Source organism: Talpa occidentalis, unplaced genomic scaffold, assembly GCF_014898055.3.
Source record: "Talpa occidentalis isolate TD23 unplaced genomic scaffold, MPIMG_talOcc4v2.1 talOcc4.5, whole genome shotgun sequence".
In the NCBI taxonomy this organism is placed as follows: Eukaryota; Metazoa; Chordata; class Mammalia; order Eulipotyphla; family Talpidae; genus Talpa; species Talpa occidentalis.
Window position 1 is genome coordinate 22,931,794 of NW_023604861.1, and position 18,603 is coordinate 22,950,396.

The window sequence follows — 18,603 nt, forward strand, 5'->3', positions numbered from 1 at the left end:
CCCAAATGCCCAAAAATAGATGACTGGATCAAGAAGATGTGGTACATATATACCATGGAATATTACTCAGCAATCAAAAAAGATAAACACATGCAATTTGCAGCAACATGGATGGCGCTGGAAGGGATCATGCTCAGCGAAATAAGCCAAAAAGAAAAAGAAAAATACCGGATGGTCTCACTCATAGCAGGAATCTAGAAAACTTAAATAAGGGACCAGGAAAATGAATATAAGAAAGTGAAAATCAAAATCAACAAAAAACTATGAACCAGAGACACTTTTTGGGGGTGGGGGCGGAAGGGAAGGATTGGGGTCAGAATGGGGCGTTTGCAATTGTATGGGGGAATATAAAAATAAAATTTAAGATTAAAAAAAAAATAATAAAATAAAAAAAAAAAATACTGACAGCCAACACACAACTCACCTTCACGTCCCCCCCTCAATGTGGTGTCAGAGGAGCAGCTTGTCAACGACCTAGACCCCAAGGAATCCAAGCTTTCAAAGGAATCCTCTCTCTTATGGCCGCCTGGAGGAGCTGCAAACTCTCCACGTTCAGTGGACCAGATATCACCGTAGCCACTGTCCCTGCCACTTCTCTTCAGGCAGCTGGAGTCTTCAAGTGCCTAAGGAAATATTTTTTTAAATACTTATACATCAACTTCCAAAAATGTAATCCCTCTTTGCCTGTGTCTTTGAATAGCTCAAGCTGTGCTTCATTTGACAGGTGAGCAACGTGAATTCCCTGTCACACAAAAGGCAAAATCTTGGTAACAATCAGAAAATACATGTTTTTCCCACATATCTGCCACTCATATAGCAACAAAAAGGTATTCAATATTATTTAATAAAGTGGTATAGCCTATTTAAAAAGAAGGGGAAACAGTTTAATAAAAGAAAAGCTAATAATCAGAATAAAATTCAATGTTAAAAATCAATGATTATTGGGCCTCCATGGTGGTGCAGGTGGTTGAGCACCATACTGTGAAGCCTGTCCACAGCCTCTGCAGCACAGGTTCAATCCTGGCTGGCCAGCGAGAACCCCACTTGGCGAAGCAGACCTCTCCTGTCTCGCCCGCTGCTCCCCTCAGCAGTCTCTAGTTAATCCTCTCACCCTCCCACACATCTGGCCTGTACTCCAGTTCTTGTATAAATAAATAAATCTTTAAAAAAAAAAATCAATGATTATTTACAGTGCTCTGATAATAAACATGAAAGAAGTCTAAGAGAAACCCAACCTTAACTCCTTTTGGAAATCTAAATTAATACAGTTATATTCAACCTACTTCCCAGAAATATTTGGGGCGGTTTATGTTAAAACAGTTAAAGTTCCATAATAAAATGTTTTAAAAAGAGAAGGGTGAGGGGAGCACATATTCATTTCACAGAATTCATTTATTTTCACTGATTATAAAACCTAGATCTGAACCAAGGGAAGCAGGCTGCTGGCATACGAAACATTTTCCTGGATTGAACTGGATTATTTGTTTGGCTTAAGTAAGCAATAAATTGAAATTGACATGTTACTAACTATAGGCTTGTCAATCATAAAATTTATTCAAGTAAGTATTTTAATTAACATTTCTCTGTGAAAATTAATAGCAAAATCCAACTGGACTTTTAAAATTAGTATTTAAGTAAAATTTATAAAGCCCTTACCATAGTCCTGCCATAATTTTTCAAAACACTGAGAGGTAAAGTAGCAGATGAGCTGAATAATATTGGAAGAGTTTAAAGAACCTATGAATTCCTAAACATCAAACATGTGAAACTTAATTAAATCACATCAGACTTAATCAGTTTTGTACTGGTAAGTTTTGTACTGGACAAGATATTAGGTAATGGGGGAATATTATGCATTTTCTTAAGTACAACACTCTGGTTATATGGAATATTTCTACTCCTCAGAGATGCATGCTCAGTAAGTACTGGGATGTGATATTCAAAATTTACCATGATTAAATAAAAAAAAAAAAGATGTTCAGATAAATAAAGTCAGTATAGGAAATTTTCAATAACTGATCCAGATGGTACATAGCTGGGTATTTATACTATTTTTTTCAACTTCAAATTCTCAGCCTATAAAAAAGTTGAAAAAATGTTTACAGAATATTTGGCAGCTGACTTGGGCATAATTTTTGTTAAGACTGGATCTATAAATTCATGGTTAAATTGCTTATAAGTGTTTGAAATGCCAATAAAGAGTGGAAGATTGATGTGAGATGCATCAGGTGCCAGGTGCCCTGGTCAGACTTGACAACCTGCCACAGAAAGCAAGCCCCACACCTGTACCCTATTTCCAAGTGGATGGGAAAGCTAAGAGTAGCACTGATACCACCTCAAATACTTCTCAAAACATAAAAAGATTAAAGCTTTTCAACTATATCTTCAGATCCACCAGGTTTCGGAGACCCATACTTGTTGGAGTTTTAGAGTTCTATAAAAAGTGAGATGATTTTTGACCTCTAACATTAACAGCATTGCTGACCGGCTCCCTCGGTTATAAAGGCCCCTGAGTCTGGCTCTGGTGCTTGGTTGGTATTTTTAGGACTTCACTCTGACAAGTCACCTAAAATGAGTCACCTCCAACTTACAGGATTGACTCAGGTACAACAGCATACTCCAAGTATTTCTTTAATTGATATTTTGCATTGGCCACTGAGCTTTATCTAGTTCAAAGGGAAAAGTGTAATGAACAAAATGATTTTTATTTTAACAGAACAAATAAAAAAAAACAGAGCATATATTCATACATCTCTTACGGCTCTCTGCACTCCATAATAATGGAATGAAACCACAACTACAATTTTATTAAAAACATTTTTTACCTACTATGATTTTGATCCTAAACAGGAAGCAATCTTTAGCAAAGCACCCCAGCTCACTATACTGGGATTATTCAGCCTGAGTCACAATATCATAAAAAGGACAAAGGCTGGAAAGAGATTACTGATATAGGTGCCAAAGTCCCATAGTGCTTTTAACTGGATGATTTCTTAGCTGAAACAACTGTAAGGCAAGGTTCTGTTTGTGCCCAAAGGCCCCTGTGCATTCTTCCACCAGAGCCTTACCCTCCTCCCCTGTGACCTAGCTGTTCATTTGTCCCCATCAGACAACTGCACCATGAGGAAGCATCCTCTGCCTTGTCTGTTTTCCCAACACCTAGCACACCGCCTGTGCATGATAATCTTTTTTTTTTTTTAATAGAGGCATGTTTTTTATTTATTTATTTATTTGTTTGTTTGTTTTGTTTATACATGCACTGGGTACAGTCAGAAGCGCGGGAGGGTGAGAGAATTCACCAGAGCCAGAGCGGGGAGCACAGCAGGCAGAAGGACCAAAGTACACTGCTGAGGGGAGCAGCGGGCGGGCGGCAGGAGAGGTCTGCGCGCCATGTGGGACCCTCCTCTGGTGGCCGGGGAGCAGCCGGGGATCAAACCGGCGCCGCCGAGGCTGCGGGCAGCTTCACAACCCAGCGCTCAACCGCTGTGCCACCGGGGAGGCCTGTGCATGATAATCTTAACTGAAGCCTGAATTAACTGACTGAAGGAATTTGATAGAGTGCTATCAACTTTTTACCATTCAAAAAAATTTTAAAAGAGGAATACCTATAGTTCCTAGGTTCTATAATCCCATCTTTCTATCGTGACTATGGCAGGGTTCAGGTAGAACTACTCAAAGATCAGGCTAGATGTCAGTCAAGGCAATCATGTTCATCCTGAATTAAAGTGTCTATCTTCCAATCACGGTAAACAAACATTTATTACATCCTTACAATGTGCGAAAGATTAATGTTAAATGCCTTACTGGTACGATACCATTTAATCGTCACAAAAACACATACAGGCACTGCAATTAAGTGATGGGATATTATTTTGACTACATACTTTCTTCTAAGCACTGCCAATTCTCCTGAATAAGTGCACCCCTCAAAGTTAATTTTCCCATTTGGATCTTATCAATGAAGATTTGGCAGAACTGTGGTCAGTCCTGGCACTTAACTCTCCCCAAATGTACTTAAGGATGCAAAAGCTACAATAAAGATTCTAGGATATGAAGGGCTAGAAATGTGCTTAAAATGAAAGATTCTAACTTTAAAACCACGTCATATTTTAGCCAACTGCCTACACCCCTCTCTAGAAGCAGTGTGGCAAAGTTGTGCAGATGATGGAGTGTGAGCACTGGCGCACAGCCACCATGACATTAAGAAACTGAGTTACTGCCACACATTTTAATTGCCCCGAAGCACCTTTCTATGACAGGTTCAGTTCCTTAGAACACAGAATGAGTTAAATTATATAAAGTATCTAAAAAAAGAAGCAAATGAATATGTCACTGAGTCACCTAAAATTAAGAAGTAAGTAAATACCTACACCTCTATCCCATACTGTGGACACTGCCTGGAAAAAGACTCATTCATTCACTTGATGGCGGCCCAGAAAGTCAGCAAATGATAACAGTTCTCTCTGCCAAGTCACATGTAGGGTGAAACAAAGATTTTCAGAGCTGTCATACTTGTTTCAGAGGTGAAATGGAAGAGGAAGGGGAAGGAGGGAAAAGGAGAGAAGGTAGAAGTAGAAGGTAGTGGGAGTGCTTGTTAGCGCAGTCCTCTTATACAGAGGCACGTTCCTTACCTTAGTCAGAGCTTGTCCTAAAAGATTCTCAAACGCTTTCAAATTAAGATAAGGACCATGATAGTAGGGGTTACTCTGTGCTTTTCTTCCCAGCCAGTACAATGTTATCAAAACCTTTTAAAAAAAAAATCCATGACAAAATAAGATCAGTGGCAAGTTCAGGTGCAGGTAAGCTCACTAGATAAAAGTAGCACATTTATCTATGATTCAAAAGTAAATTTCCTTTTAAAGTATGTCAAGGGGAAGGGTCATGAAAAATGTTTATTATTTTTGGATTTCCATCTCTGAGCTTTTTCTCAGACCAAAAGCACAGGTCCCAAAGGGTAATTCTACAGCCCGCAAGTACATACAAAAAGGAAAAGACTTATAAGAGAGAAACATAAATTAAGCTCTTAATTAGGGACAGTAAATCTTAAGTTCTCTGAAGAAAAGACTTGGTTATTTATGGTGTTCATTAACTAGATTGATGATGCTGATTATTTCACAACAAACACAAACACAGCATCATTACTTTGTACATCTGAAACTAACATTGTTATATGTCAATTACACTTCAACTTAAACATTTAAAGTAACATTTTTCCAATAAAACTTATAAAATCAATGCTTAAATTCATTAATTCCTAGCTTCTCTAAAAAAGATAGTTCTTGGTTTTTGCTAATAAAGCAGTCACATTCTTCAAAATTATCCCAACATATGCAGAATATCACAGATATAAGTAAATACTGAGCAATTACCCAGAATTCTTAAACATTCAGTGTTTTACCTTAAAGTCTGATTTTGTGGGTTTTTACTTACATCTGTAAAAATTCTGAAGTTACATTCATTCACTTTAGCCATACAACTAACATGTAAGGAACCACTTCCTAGGTTAACCTACAATACAATGAAAGTCAGAGAATATATAGTATGTTGTAACCATATTTAAAGTTGGTGGCTCTTTGAGTTCTAGCAAAAATTCCTGTTAAAAAAGGATAGAGTATATCAGATATTTTTAGATCCCAATGCCTTATTATAGAATATGTTGAGGACAAAATCATTTATAATGTTCCATTAAATTTATCTTACATTTTTCACTCTCCGATCAGTCTCTTCTTGCCTGTTAAGAAATAAAAAAAAAAAATCTATTAATATCTATGAACTTTGAATTATTATCAGCTAGAAATTTAATTCTAAAGTTCTATGAATATTAAAACCATTTTGAAGTTCAGAAATATTAGGTCTGCATATTATCCATCAGAAGAATTTTTCCACGCTCACCGATTTCATGAAATATAATGGCCAATTTTCTATAAAAAGTAAGATTGCCTTTTTATCGTTACTTTATTTAAGTGATGTTTAAAATGCATTATCCGCATTTTGTATATTGTCACTTCAAACAAAGTATAAACCTAATCAAAGGGGGCAAAATACGTGCCTCTGACAGAAAAATCAGGAGATGGGGAAAAAAAACTTTTGCACGGTATTTTTTCTATTGACCACATGGAGTTTTTTTTGTTTTTTTTTTTTAAATAATAAATTTTATTTTTATATTCCCCCATACAATTGCAAAAGCCCCATTCTGACCCCAATCCTTCCCTTCCCGCCCCCACCCCCCAAAAAGTGTCTCTGGTTCATAGTTTTTTGTTGATTTTGATTTTCACTTTCTTATATTCATTTTCCTGGACCCTTATTTAAGTTTTCTAGATTCCTGCTATGAGTGAGACCATCCGGTATTTTTCTTTTTCTTTCTGGCTTATTTCGCTGAGCATGATCCCTTCCAGCGCCATCCATGTTGCTGCAAATTGCATGTGTTTATCTTTTTTGAATGCTGAGTAATATTCCATGGTATATATGTACCATATCTTCTTGATCCAGTCATCTACTTTTGGGCATTTGGGTTGTTTCCAAAGCTTAGCTATTGTAAACAGTGCTGCTATAAACATAGGGGTGCAGGTGTTCTTTGGAATTGATGTTTCTGTGTCCTTTGGGTAAATACCTAGGAGTGGAATTGCTGGATCATATGGAAGCTCTATGTTTAGTAGGTCCAGAAATCTCCACACAGCTCTCCACAGTGGTTGGACCAGTTTGCACTCCCACCAACAGTGCAGAAGAGTTCCTTTTTCTCCACACCCTCGCCAACATTTGTTGTTGCTAGTTTTTTTAATATGTGCCATTCTCACTGGTGTGAGATGGTATCTCATGGTAGTTTTGATTTGCATTTCCCTGATGACAAGTGATGTTGAACATTTTTTCATATGTCTGTTGGCCATTTGCATTTCCTCTTCAGAGAAGTTTCTTTTTAGCTCTTCTGCCCATTTTTTGACTGGATTATTTTCTTTGTTGTTGCTGAGTCTCATCAGCTCTTTGCAGATTTTTGTGATCAGTCCTTTATCATTAGTGTTGGGTGCAAAAATGTTCTCCCAGTTGGTGGGGTTTCTCTTTGTTTTTGTTATTGTCTCTTTTGCTGTGCAGAAGCTCTTTAATTTGATGTAGTCCCAGCTGTTTATCTTCGCCTTCACTATCACTGCTTTGGGTGATGTGTCTGTAAAGATGTCTTTGATGTGCAAATCACGTAGTGTTTCGCCTATATTTCCTTCTATGTATTTTATGGTTTCAGGTCTTATGTCTAGTTCTTTAATCCATTTTGAGTTGATTTTTGTGTATGGTGTGAGGTAGTGGTCAAGCTTCATTCTTTTGCATGTAGCGACCCAGTTTTCCCAGCACCATTTATTGAACAAACTTTCTTTGCTCCAATGCATAGTCTTTGCTCCTTTGTCAAAGATTAGTTGACCATAAATCTGTGGGTTTATTTCTGGATTTTCTATTCGATTCCATTGGTCTGTATGTCTGTTCTTGTTCCAATACCATGCAGTTTTGATGATTATGGCTTTGTAGTATAGTTTGAAGTCTGGGAGTGTGATGCCTCCATTTCCTTCTTCTTTTTTTCAGTAGAGCTTTGGCTATTCGGGGTTTTTGGTGATTCCATATGAATTTCATCAATAATTGTTCTATTTCTTTGAAGAATGACATTGAAATTTTGATTGGAATAGCATTGAATCTGTATATTGCTTTTGGTAGGATGGCCATTTTAATAATGTTTATTCTTCCAATCCAGACCACATGGAGTTTTTCACCCAGGATACTGAGAGCAATCTGCCTAGAGACTAGAAATGTATTGATGGTGAAACATGCACTTTAAAAGATAGCTGTTAATCTCTGTCTTAAGAGATTTCACTCTATTAAAAATAATCATGAGCCTCTCTCTGATCTATAAAAAGATCTGGTATTTATGGGGAAAAGTTTAAAGGACAGAGATGTCACCATAATATTGAGCAAAAATATGAGCTAATTAACAAGAGGTCACCATCAACAAAGGTACGTTCCATCATTACAGACACTTCAGCAGGATCGTTGATTGTGAATTCAGAGACACAGGAGCATGAGCTAGATGGCCTCTGAGGCAACTTTCCAGTCTAAGAGTCATAAAATAATATGTGTGGAAGATAAAGTACACATACATGAACATGTTACATGTTTAAAACACATACACTTTTGAGTGGGGCCGAGAGAAAGGGTTGAGAATGAGCACACAGGGACAAGTACTTAATTTAGCCATGATAATAAAGCAAGCATGAAGTGAAGTTAAGAACATGTACCACCTACCTAACCCCGAAAGAGCATATCAAAAATAAAATCTGCATGGTCTCACATTACTGTGGAAATGTGAATATGTCAAACTAATTTAACTGTTAACCTATTTGGAAGTATCCAACCTAAATATACACATATTCTATGATCCAGTAAGTCAACATCCAAGTATATATCCAACAAAAATGTTCACATGTGTTCACCAAGAGCCACATGTGAGAATTTTATAGAAACCCATTCTTAATAGAAAAAGCTGGGAGCTGCAAATATGTCCTTAAGAAGCAGAGTGGATAAATTACGAAATGTCCACAGAATGAAGCACTACATGGTAATGAGAATAACCAATCTTCAACTGCAGGCAACCATGTGGCTCAGTCTCCCAAACAATGAGAAGCCAAATCTGGACACAGTCCAGGCTACATTATTCATATCAGGCACAGAAACAGGCAAAACAAAGATATGATGTTAGAAGTTGTAGTTACATTATGGGGGAGGAGGAAGTGGTTGGGAAAATGTAGGTGGGGGCTTTTCCGGTGCTGACAATAGCTTATATTTTGATCTATAAGCTGATTACTTAAGTGTGTTCTGTCTCTAAAATTTTTGAATTGTATACTTATGTTTCTTTTTCTGTATCTATATTATACTTCACAAAAGACAAAGAGAATAAATTTCACAGTCCAAGTGCTAACATCACAGTTTATACTCTGAGTGAAAAAGTCATCTTGTGGAAAAAAAAAAATTCCATTTTGGAAGTAGTAAATGGAGATGGAAATTAACAATGAAAAATAACATTTAAAGATGAAAATATTTAGCCTTTTTTACGGCTATGTGGTTAATGAACCATATACACACCTTGGAGATTAAATTAGCCAAAGTACAAACAACTATCAATACTCAATTCACTACTAGTATGTACTAGACTTAAAATCATGACATTATTAATATCCAATGCCACACATCCCCCTTTTATTATAAGCCCACTGAAAGCAGAATCAACAACTATCTTGAACTTCCAACCTCCTTCCCACAGCCTACAAATGTTTCTGATCAAACATACTTATGTGCTATGTACTTTTTATGATGATAAACTCATCATTGTAAATATACAGAATGGCCTGTTCTGCCATAAACACTCTCAATAAGCAATAAGTTTAGCTCCATAACTTTTCATTCTGTATTCCCATCTAAATATGAGCCTTTTTTATATGCTCTTGAACACAATGATACATAGGTCAGCCAAATTATTGTCCTATCACTGAAATGTAATGCCAAGAATTCAAGTAGTTAATAATTTGCTGGGGTGAATAGAGTTCATTCTGACACACAACACACACATCCCACTGCATGCAAATAACCAGGTGACCACAGGGCACAACCCCAACACCTTTTAAATAGAAAAGGCTTGAGGGTGAGGGGAAGCTTAGAAACAGACTCTCTCACAAGCTATTCAAGCTCCTGCTCAGCCCATCACAAACAAAACTAAGGCAACCCTATCTACAAAGTTGGTTAAAATCTTTATAACAAATATATTGAGAGCTGATTATCACATGTAAGAGCCTGGGCTTTAGATCACATATAAGTACTACTAGCCATGTCCATCTGAGCTGTTTATTCTCATAGCTTCAGTTTCTATCTGGAAAACTGGATAATGTCCCCTCAGTTCAGTAGATTAGGAGGAAATGTACATAGTACATAGAGTAGCTAGCCCTATGGTAAGTGTTCGTCAAGAAACAGTTAGACAAACTCAATAAAATTGTAGGGTAAAAAATAAGCAAAAATTCATTGTATTTTTATACACTAACAATGAAATATCAGAAAGACAAATTAATAATTCTAATTACAATTACATCAAAAAGAATTAAGTACCTGGGAATAAACTTAACCAGGAGACTTGTACACTGAAAATATGACACAATGAAAGAAATTAAAGACAAAAAATAAAAAGATATTACATGCTCATGAAGTGGAAGAATACTATTGAAATGCCCACACTACACAAAACAATCTACAGATTCAGTGCAATCCCCAGCAAAATTCCAATCACACTTTCCACGGAAACAAAACAATCAATCCTAAAATTTGCATCAAATTACAGATGATAGATCTCAAAGAGCCCAAGCAATCTTGAGGAAGAACAAAGCTGGAGGCATCACTCTCCGTGATTTCAAACTATACCGCAAAATTACAACAATCAAAACAATATGATATTGACATAAAAAATACATAGATCAATGGAAAAGAAGAGAGAAACCAAAAATAAAACAAATCCTATATGGTCAATTAGTTTACAACGAAGGATGCAGTAAAATCCAATAAGGAAATGAAAGTCTCCTAAGTAAGCAGTGTTGGAACACTTCAATCTAAAAAAAAAAAATCTATTGTTATCTCTAGACTGTAAACTATGTGTGATCAGGGTCCATCTTACTCACCAAGTTATTCATAAAGACCTCCCATAAAGCCATGTTGAAGCCAATATTTAAAATTGCATCCAGCCTATCTGACACTCCTCTCATGTCTGCTTTGTGCTTATAATCATTGACTACATACATTTATTTATTATCTCTCCTCCAGAATTCAAAAGGACCTGTGGTTATTTACTTCCATATCCCAAATGCCTCAAGATAGGGCAAGCACATAAAAATATTTTATTAAAAATGCTTAGCACAGTTCATGGTGCATAGACACACTTGACTATTGTCTGAATATTTATTTAGCTTATAGAAATGTAAGTCAGCAAGAAAACGTCTAAACTGATAAAAGATCAGGAGCTTCCTAATACTCATATGATTCCAAAGAATAATTCATTTTCTTTAGCTTACTTAAAACATATCCCGTTTTGACTCAAATTACATTGATACTGATAATTGCGTTTCTTTAAGCTACTATCTTTAAAATCACAATCCAAGAGAATTGTTTACAATATTAGAGCAATGACCAAAAAAAAAGGCACAGATTCAAAAACACAGACCAACTTCACAGTGCTGAGTACAAAGATTAAGAACTAGACTATGCAATGAAAAAGCTTCTCACAGAGCTCTGGAAGACAAAGGCCAAAGAATCCAAACCTGCCTTAAACTCCAAATTTACCATAAAAAGGGGTAGAGATGAAACATGAAATCATTTAAAACACAACTGTGTTGAATATTTACTAGAATTCTCTATGTATCACCCACTCATTTTTTAACATTATTTTGAATATTCAAGAATTAACAGATGTAATATACATAAGCTTCCACTCTGTTAATGGAATATCTCTGGTAATTTCTCCTCTGTGTGACAAATAGCAGGAAACAGATGCCCATCACAGACCTCTGAGCTTTCTGCCAGTGGTCAAGAAAAAAAGAGCCACATGCTCAAGTGACCCCATCATGATCACATCCATCTGTAACCACCTTATCCTAACAGTCACTAGATATGCTTAGACCAGGAAGGTGTATTATTTACTTTATTTCTCTTCTAGTTTGCTCTCAACATATAGGAACATAATTGATTTTATGAATTAATTTTGTAACCTACCCTTGTACTGTACTGATTCATTGTTTCTTAATAGTTTATTTGTGAAGTTTTCAGGGTTTTCTAAGTTCAAAGAGTGAGTTTTACATCTTGTTTACCAGTTTGGATTCCTTTTATATCTTTCTCTTGCCTGACCACTCTAGTAGGGACTCCCAAGGCTCTGTTGAATAGTAGTAGTAAAACTGGACATCCTGGTCTTGTACCAGATCTTAGAGGAAAAGTTTTCAACTTCTCACCATTTAGCATGAGGCTAACTGTGGGTTTGTTATATATAGATTGTACTATGCTGAGGTATGGTCCTTCTATCCCCATCTTTAGAGAGCTTTTATTATAAATGGATGTTGAATCATATCAAATGCCTTCTCTGCATTTATTGATATAATCACATGAGTTTTATCTCTTATTTTTTGAAATGGTGAATTACATTGATTGAATTACAGATGTTGAATCATCCTTGAATCCCCAGAACAAATTACACTTGGTAATGTTGTATTATTCTTACCAAGAAAACAATTTTACTTACAATTGCAATGAAAAAAATTAAATGCCTAGGAATGAACCTAACAAAGGTGGTAAAGGCCATATACAATGAAAGCTGTAAGAACTGTTAAATAGAAAAAGGACATAAAGAAATGAAAAAATACTCCCACCTCAGAGGTTGGAAGAATTACTTTATTAAAATGGCCATCTTACCCAAGCAACATACTGACTCACTGCAATCCCTATCAAAGTTTCAATGGTATTCTTCAAACAAATTGAATAATCATTATTGAAATTTAAAAGGCAACAACAAAAGAGCCTCAATATCCAAAACAATCATGAACAGAAGGAAAAGAATGGAGGTATTGGTCGCCCATATTTCAGACTATACTATAAAGCTATAGTAATAAAAACAGTATGGTATTGGAATAAAAACAGCCACACAAATGGAATAGAACTGAGAGCCCAGAAATAAACTTACTCTTTTATGGATTATCCATCTACAACAAAGGAGCCAAGAGTATACATTGCAGAAAGTCTCTTTAATAAATGACATTGGGGAAACTGGACAACCACATGAAAAGAATGAAACTTGATCATTATCTCACACCATACACAGAAATTTAATAAAAATGGGCCTCCCTGGTGGCGTAAGTGGTTAAGACACAACCGAAATCCACAGCCACTGCAGCATGAGTTCAATCCTCCAGCCAGCCAGGGAGCAACCCACATAGCACAGCAGACCTCTCCTGCCTCGCCCACTGCTCCCCTAAGCAGTGTGTTTCAGTCGATCTGCCTGTTCTGTTCCCCACTCTGTCTCTGGTGAATCATCTCACCCCCCACACTTCTGGCCTCCTGTACCCCAGGTTTTCTATGCATAAATAAATAAATATTTTTTAAAATTTAATCAAAATGGAAAAGACTTGGATGCAAGATACGTAAAACCATAAAATACATAGACGAATGCACAGGCAATACACTACACAACATTGGTTTCACCAATGTTTTTGTGGTTTCATCTCTAACAACAAGAGAAACAAAAAAAATAATAAACAATTGGGACTATATCAACTTAAAAGCTTCTGCACAGCAAAAGAAACAATTGCTAAAACAAAAAAACACTCTACCAAAGGGGAGAAAATACTTGCACAACATATTTGACAAGGGGCTGATATCCAAGATTCACAAAAAACTCCCACAATTCAACAAGAAGAAAAAAACCCAATTTGAAAAACAGGCAGAAGACCTGAACAGAAACTTCTCCAGTGAAGATACAAAGATTGGTAATAGGCATGTGAAAAATGTTCATCACTTGTCAGGGAAATAAAACTCTAAACACCCAGAGAGATTTTACTTCACACCTGTGAGAATGGCCCATATCAAAATGTCCATAAACGACATGTGTTGGCTAAGGTGTGGAAGAAAAGGAACAGTTACTGGTAGTTGAAAATACAGTCTTGGTCCAGCCACTATGGAAGAAATTGATGGAGGTTTTTCAAAACATTAAAAAGTGATACACAAAACAATCCAGCTGTTACATTCCTAGATTATCTACTCAGAGAATACAAAACACTAATTCATATGGATATAGATACTCCCATGTTCATTGCAGCACTATTTAAAATTAGCTAAGTTACAGAAACAACCTAAGTGTCCAAGGACAGATGAGTAGTTCCAGAAGATGTGGTATATATATATACACAATGGAATACTATTCAGCTATAAAAAGAAAAAAAATGAACTCTTGCCTTTTTTGACAACTTTGCCTGAATGGAAATGGAGGGGGTTTTTCTTTCTTTCTTTTTTTTTTTTTTTTTTTTTTGTGGGACCCTCGTCGGTGGCTGGGGATAGAACTGGAACTGGCGCTGCAGAGGCTGTGGGCAGCCTCGCAACCCAGCGCTCAACCTCTGCACCACCGGAGAGGCCCTGGAGGGGGTTTTTCTAAATAAAATAATCCAGAAGGAAAGAAATGAATACTGGATGGTCTCACTTATATGTGAAATATAAAGAAATAAAACAAAGGGTCAGGAAAAAAAAAGATCTGACTATAAAACTGAAAATACCAGAGGGGGAGAGGGAAGTTGAGGATCAAAGCAAGGAGGGAGCTCATTGGATTATGGTGGAAGACTATGGGTGCTTGGTGACATCATCTGAGGAGGTGTGAAACTATTCCTCTAAATAGTATACAGTGATATAAACCAATATTACCTCAAATGAGTTCATTATTTTTTTTAAAAAAAGTAAAAACAAAAATATTAAAGGAGACATTTCAAGATTTTCCTTCTCAACCTAATAGTACTGGGAGAAGGGACCATCAACTGTCCCCACACGTCAAGGCCCCTCTCAAAAGAGACACTTTTATGAATCACAATTTAAGCCACTCTTTCATGTTGTGCTTTTCTCACCCTCTTGCCATGGAAGGATTTAAATAAGGATAAAGTATTTGTAGAATAAGGTCAAACAAAGGCCAAGGCAAACGGGCAGGGCATTACTGTCATTGTCTAAACATCCATGTTGGCACCGCGCCAGCCTCCCTCGCCAGTCCGTCAACTACCAGAGCCTGTCTTGGCGAGTGCACTTCAATTTTCTCAAAGCACAAAATCTAAGGGGAAAAAAATGTGCCATCATGGCCAAAATCTATCTTTCTCATTATCTGACAGCAGAGTTTGGGAGAGAAATGTGAAAGTTGCGTTGTAATTTGGAGCAGTCAGTTGTGTTCTTGGGCTACACCAAACATTTTTCCAAATCGTTTCTGTTTCTCCAAAATGCTAACTCTGGGTGGGCCTGTATTTCCTGTAGACTGCAGAACCCCACGAGCTCATACTGCCAGAGTTCATGGTTGCATAGCTGGAGTCCACCACAGGCTTGGCTAAGTAAGGGCAGACACACATTCAAACACTCACACAGAAGTTACCAAAATCACTGGGGCAGTTCAGCAGACCAAGGACAAGAGATGGAGTAAATTTTCATCCAGATAAGAAATCTGGAAGAATTTTCTTCCAGATAAATTTTCTTCCAGATAAGCTTCATAGAGTTTGAAGCTTTTTTTGTTTCTCTCTTTTTATGTTTCTCTCCCATATCTCAGTATTCCTTTTGCTCTGGGGATCAACTTTCATTTGCAACACTGGAAAGACTAATCTCTTCATATTCTGCTCCAGTTATCACAATCCCTTAAAAATTGAGTTCTCCATGCTCCAAATAAGCTTTTTCTCCCCAAAGCCAGCCCCCATCTTGCCCAAGCCAACCTTAATGAACATCAAGCACAGTTTTCTGATGAAATATTGTGTGAGGAAGTTGACATTAAAAATTCATGCTGGGGTTTCTGACAGAAGAGGAGTATTTCTGCCCCGAGTAGCATTGGGGAAGATTTCTCCACATCCCAGTGGGAAATGTGGCTCCCCTATCATTACCCGGAGTTTCTCTAGTGAGGAACCTGTAATTCTATAAGAAACTCAAGTGCAGCAGCTTCCTAACCCACTCACTCTCCTTCTTGCCATATATTCATTCTCCCACCTATCCCTCATCCTCCAGTTCCCCCTTCCTGGAAAACAATTAAGTCTTTACCTCTGTCCCTTGAAACTACTGCTGCTCACGGGTGACTACATTCCCAGGCATCCATTTCCTGAGGATACCTCCCAGAGCAAAGTGTGGATATTTCCCAGAGGCCCAACCCTTCTAGATCTAGCTCTAACCCCGCCTCGCCCTGCCCTGCCCTGGGTGGCGCCAGCTAACATGGGAAACTGGGATGAGATTAGAGACGCCAGCTCACAAGATACCTTGTTCTCTCCAAGTGACCGAGTAATCTCTGCCTACCAGTTGTTGCTTATGATGTCTGATGACCTGTTCACGACTTTAAAAAAACAATTTATGAGGGCCTCCCCGTTGGCGCAGCGGTTGAGCGCTGGGTTGCGAAGCTGCCCGCAGCCTCTGCAGCGCCGGTTTGATCCCCGGCCTCTGGGTGAGGGTCCCACATGGCACGCAGACCTCTCCTGCTGCCCACTGCTCCCCTCAGCAGTGTATTTCTTCAGTCTGCCTGCTCTCCTCCCCGCTCTGGCTCTGGTGAATTCTCTCACCCTCCCGCAACTTCTGACTGTACCCAGTGCTTGTATAAATAAATAAATAAATCTTTAAAAAAAAAAAACAATTTATGAGGTCCTGAACCATTCATAAGTGGCTACAAGATGGAAAGTGTGTGGATGGCACCTACTTTAAATCTTTCAGATAGGTAGGGGGTAAGGGGCATGGGGTATTTGTGAGAGAGACAGACAGCAGGACATCTGAGGACAGATGCACTTCTCACCACAGAGCAGTGGCAGCTCTGTGCAGGGAACAAGCCCATCCACCTCCAAATAGGGAAAAGGGGGCCTCCCTGGTGGCGCAAGGGGTTAAGAACGCAACCTATAAAGCTGTCCACAGCCACTGCAGCACAAGTTCGATCCCCGGCCAGGGAGCTACCAACATGGCAGAGCAGACCTCTCCTGTCTCACCTGCTGCTCCCCTCAGCAGTGTATTTCAGTCAATCTGCCTGTTCTGTTCCCCACTCTGTCTCTGGTGAATCCTCTCACCCCCAACACCTCTGGCCTGTACCCCAATTCTTGTATGCATAAATAAATCTTTTTTAAAAAATGGGAAAAAGGGAGGAGTCTGAACAGCCCTAAGGCATTAAGTAACATTTCAAAAAACAGTGAGAAAAAAACTTCTAACACACCTGACTATGAGGAGAAGGCTTCTTTATTCAAAATACAGCTATCAAAGAAGAAATTTAGGAATATATCAGGTAATGAATCCTATTGGTTTTAACAGAAGTTCTCTTTCTCCATTAATGGAAAATCAGCCATCATATTATTTAAAGTAGAAAAAAAGCCACCATCTTTCTGTAATGGGTGTGTCAAATGGAAGGAACAGGAGATGTGTGAAATGAAAGTTAAAGATGAATTCTTGAAATACTGCAGCTACTCTTTCCTTCTCTCAAAAAGTAAGCTGCATTAACAAAAAGAAATTGAAATGCTTCCTTTCCTCCCACCGTCATCCCTAAAAATGAAACTGCATCCACTTGACAACCTCCCTGGGATATTAGACGCGTGTGACTCAGGGCTTTTATTCCACCACTGCTACAAGATAATCTCTACCTGATCATTGTGGAAACTGCAAAAATGACAGTTGAGAAAGACAACACTGTATCTGGAGATAGAGTGAACACAAATAAACTTGATGACTTCTGCACTTACCTATGTGAGAAAAAACTCCTAGAAATGCAACAGTTTTGCCCTTAGAACATAATACTTATTCCAAACATGAAAAATGAGTAAGTAACCTCTTGTTAAAAATAATTTGTTATTAAATTTCACACCTTCCCCACACACTACTAAGAATAGCTAAGTTTCAGTTAAAAAGAAAGGGGGAAAATACATGCATTCAAAGACACTGGCACACAGTTTCACTTAAACAATGAAGCTGAAGAGCACTGTTGCAAGAGCTGAAAGGTGAGTTTTACCTCTAACTCTCAGAGATCTTTGCTGTTCTTTTCTACTTTATATAATACATTTGCTATTATATAAAACTAATTTCATGATGAAGACACACATCTGTATATCCCCTGTTATGTGACAAACCAGAAACAGACAATTCCTGAATGCAGAATTAATATAATAAGGTCACAGTTATAATGGTCAGTTATTATATATAAAGATGAGGTAGGGAGAGGTTAGAGGGGATGTCAATTACAGACATATTCATGATATCACCTCTGTAGGTAAAATGCTAGCAAGCAGCAGCAATGAAAATAGTGGGCTTTGGTTTTAGACATGGAAAGTTTCAGACACTTAGCATGCAAAAGGGAAATGCTAAGTAATGGACAAGTAGACAAACAAGGAATATATTCAAGGTAAAAATCAAGGCCAGAGATATTAATATATGAGGAGTTATCAATGTACAGATGAAATGTAAAGCCATAAGATTAAAATGACATAGAATATAAGTGGATCTTAAATAAAGTGCTCTTTTACATCATTAAAAAAAAGAATGAGAAAAGAAGTGGAGATTCAGAAGATGTAAGGGTAACACCACAGGTAAGGGTAAGAAGCAGAGGACAAAACAGCAAAGCAGACATAGGGCTGTGACCCAGTGTGAAGAGTGGCAGGCCATGGGGAAGCCAACGGGGTCCAAAATGTTGAGAGTTGAAGTAAAAGGAGGGCTAAGGATTTGGATTATTATTGGATTACTGTATTGACATCTCTCTTTCTCTCTCTCTTACACACACACACACACACACACACACACACACACACACACACACCCCTACACTACCAGTTATTTCTCAGAAAACAAATGAAATACAACAAAGATCTT

General features: G+C 37.7%; 1 protein-coding gene across 7 annotated transcripts in view; it reads right to left on the bottom strand.

Moving 5' to 3' along the window:
• Window positions 1-18,603, bottom strand: part of LMO7 (LIM domain 7) — a 196,330-nt gene that overhangs the window by 58,736 nt on the left and 118,991 nt on the right. For all 7 annotated transcript variants that reach the window (XM_054701383.1, XM_037528915.2, XM_054701384.1 and 4 more), the window contains 3 exons: window positions 5,701-5,731; window positions 4,632-4,745; window positions 425-623 (listed from right to left, as the gene is read on the bottom strand). In XM_054701383.1, the coding sequence (XP_054557358.1) occupies window positions 425-623; window positions 4,632-4,745; window positions 5,701-5,731 (344 nt within the window). The remainder of the gene's footprint in view (window positions 1-424; window positions 624-4,631; window positions 4,746-5,700; window positions 5,732-18,603) is intronic.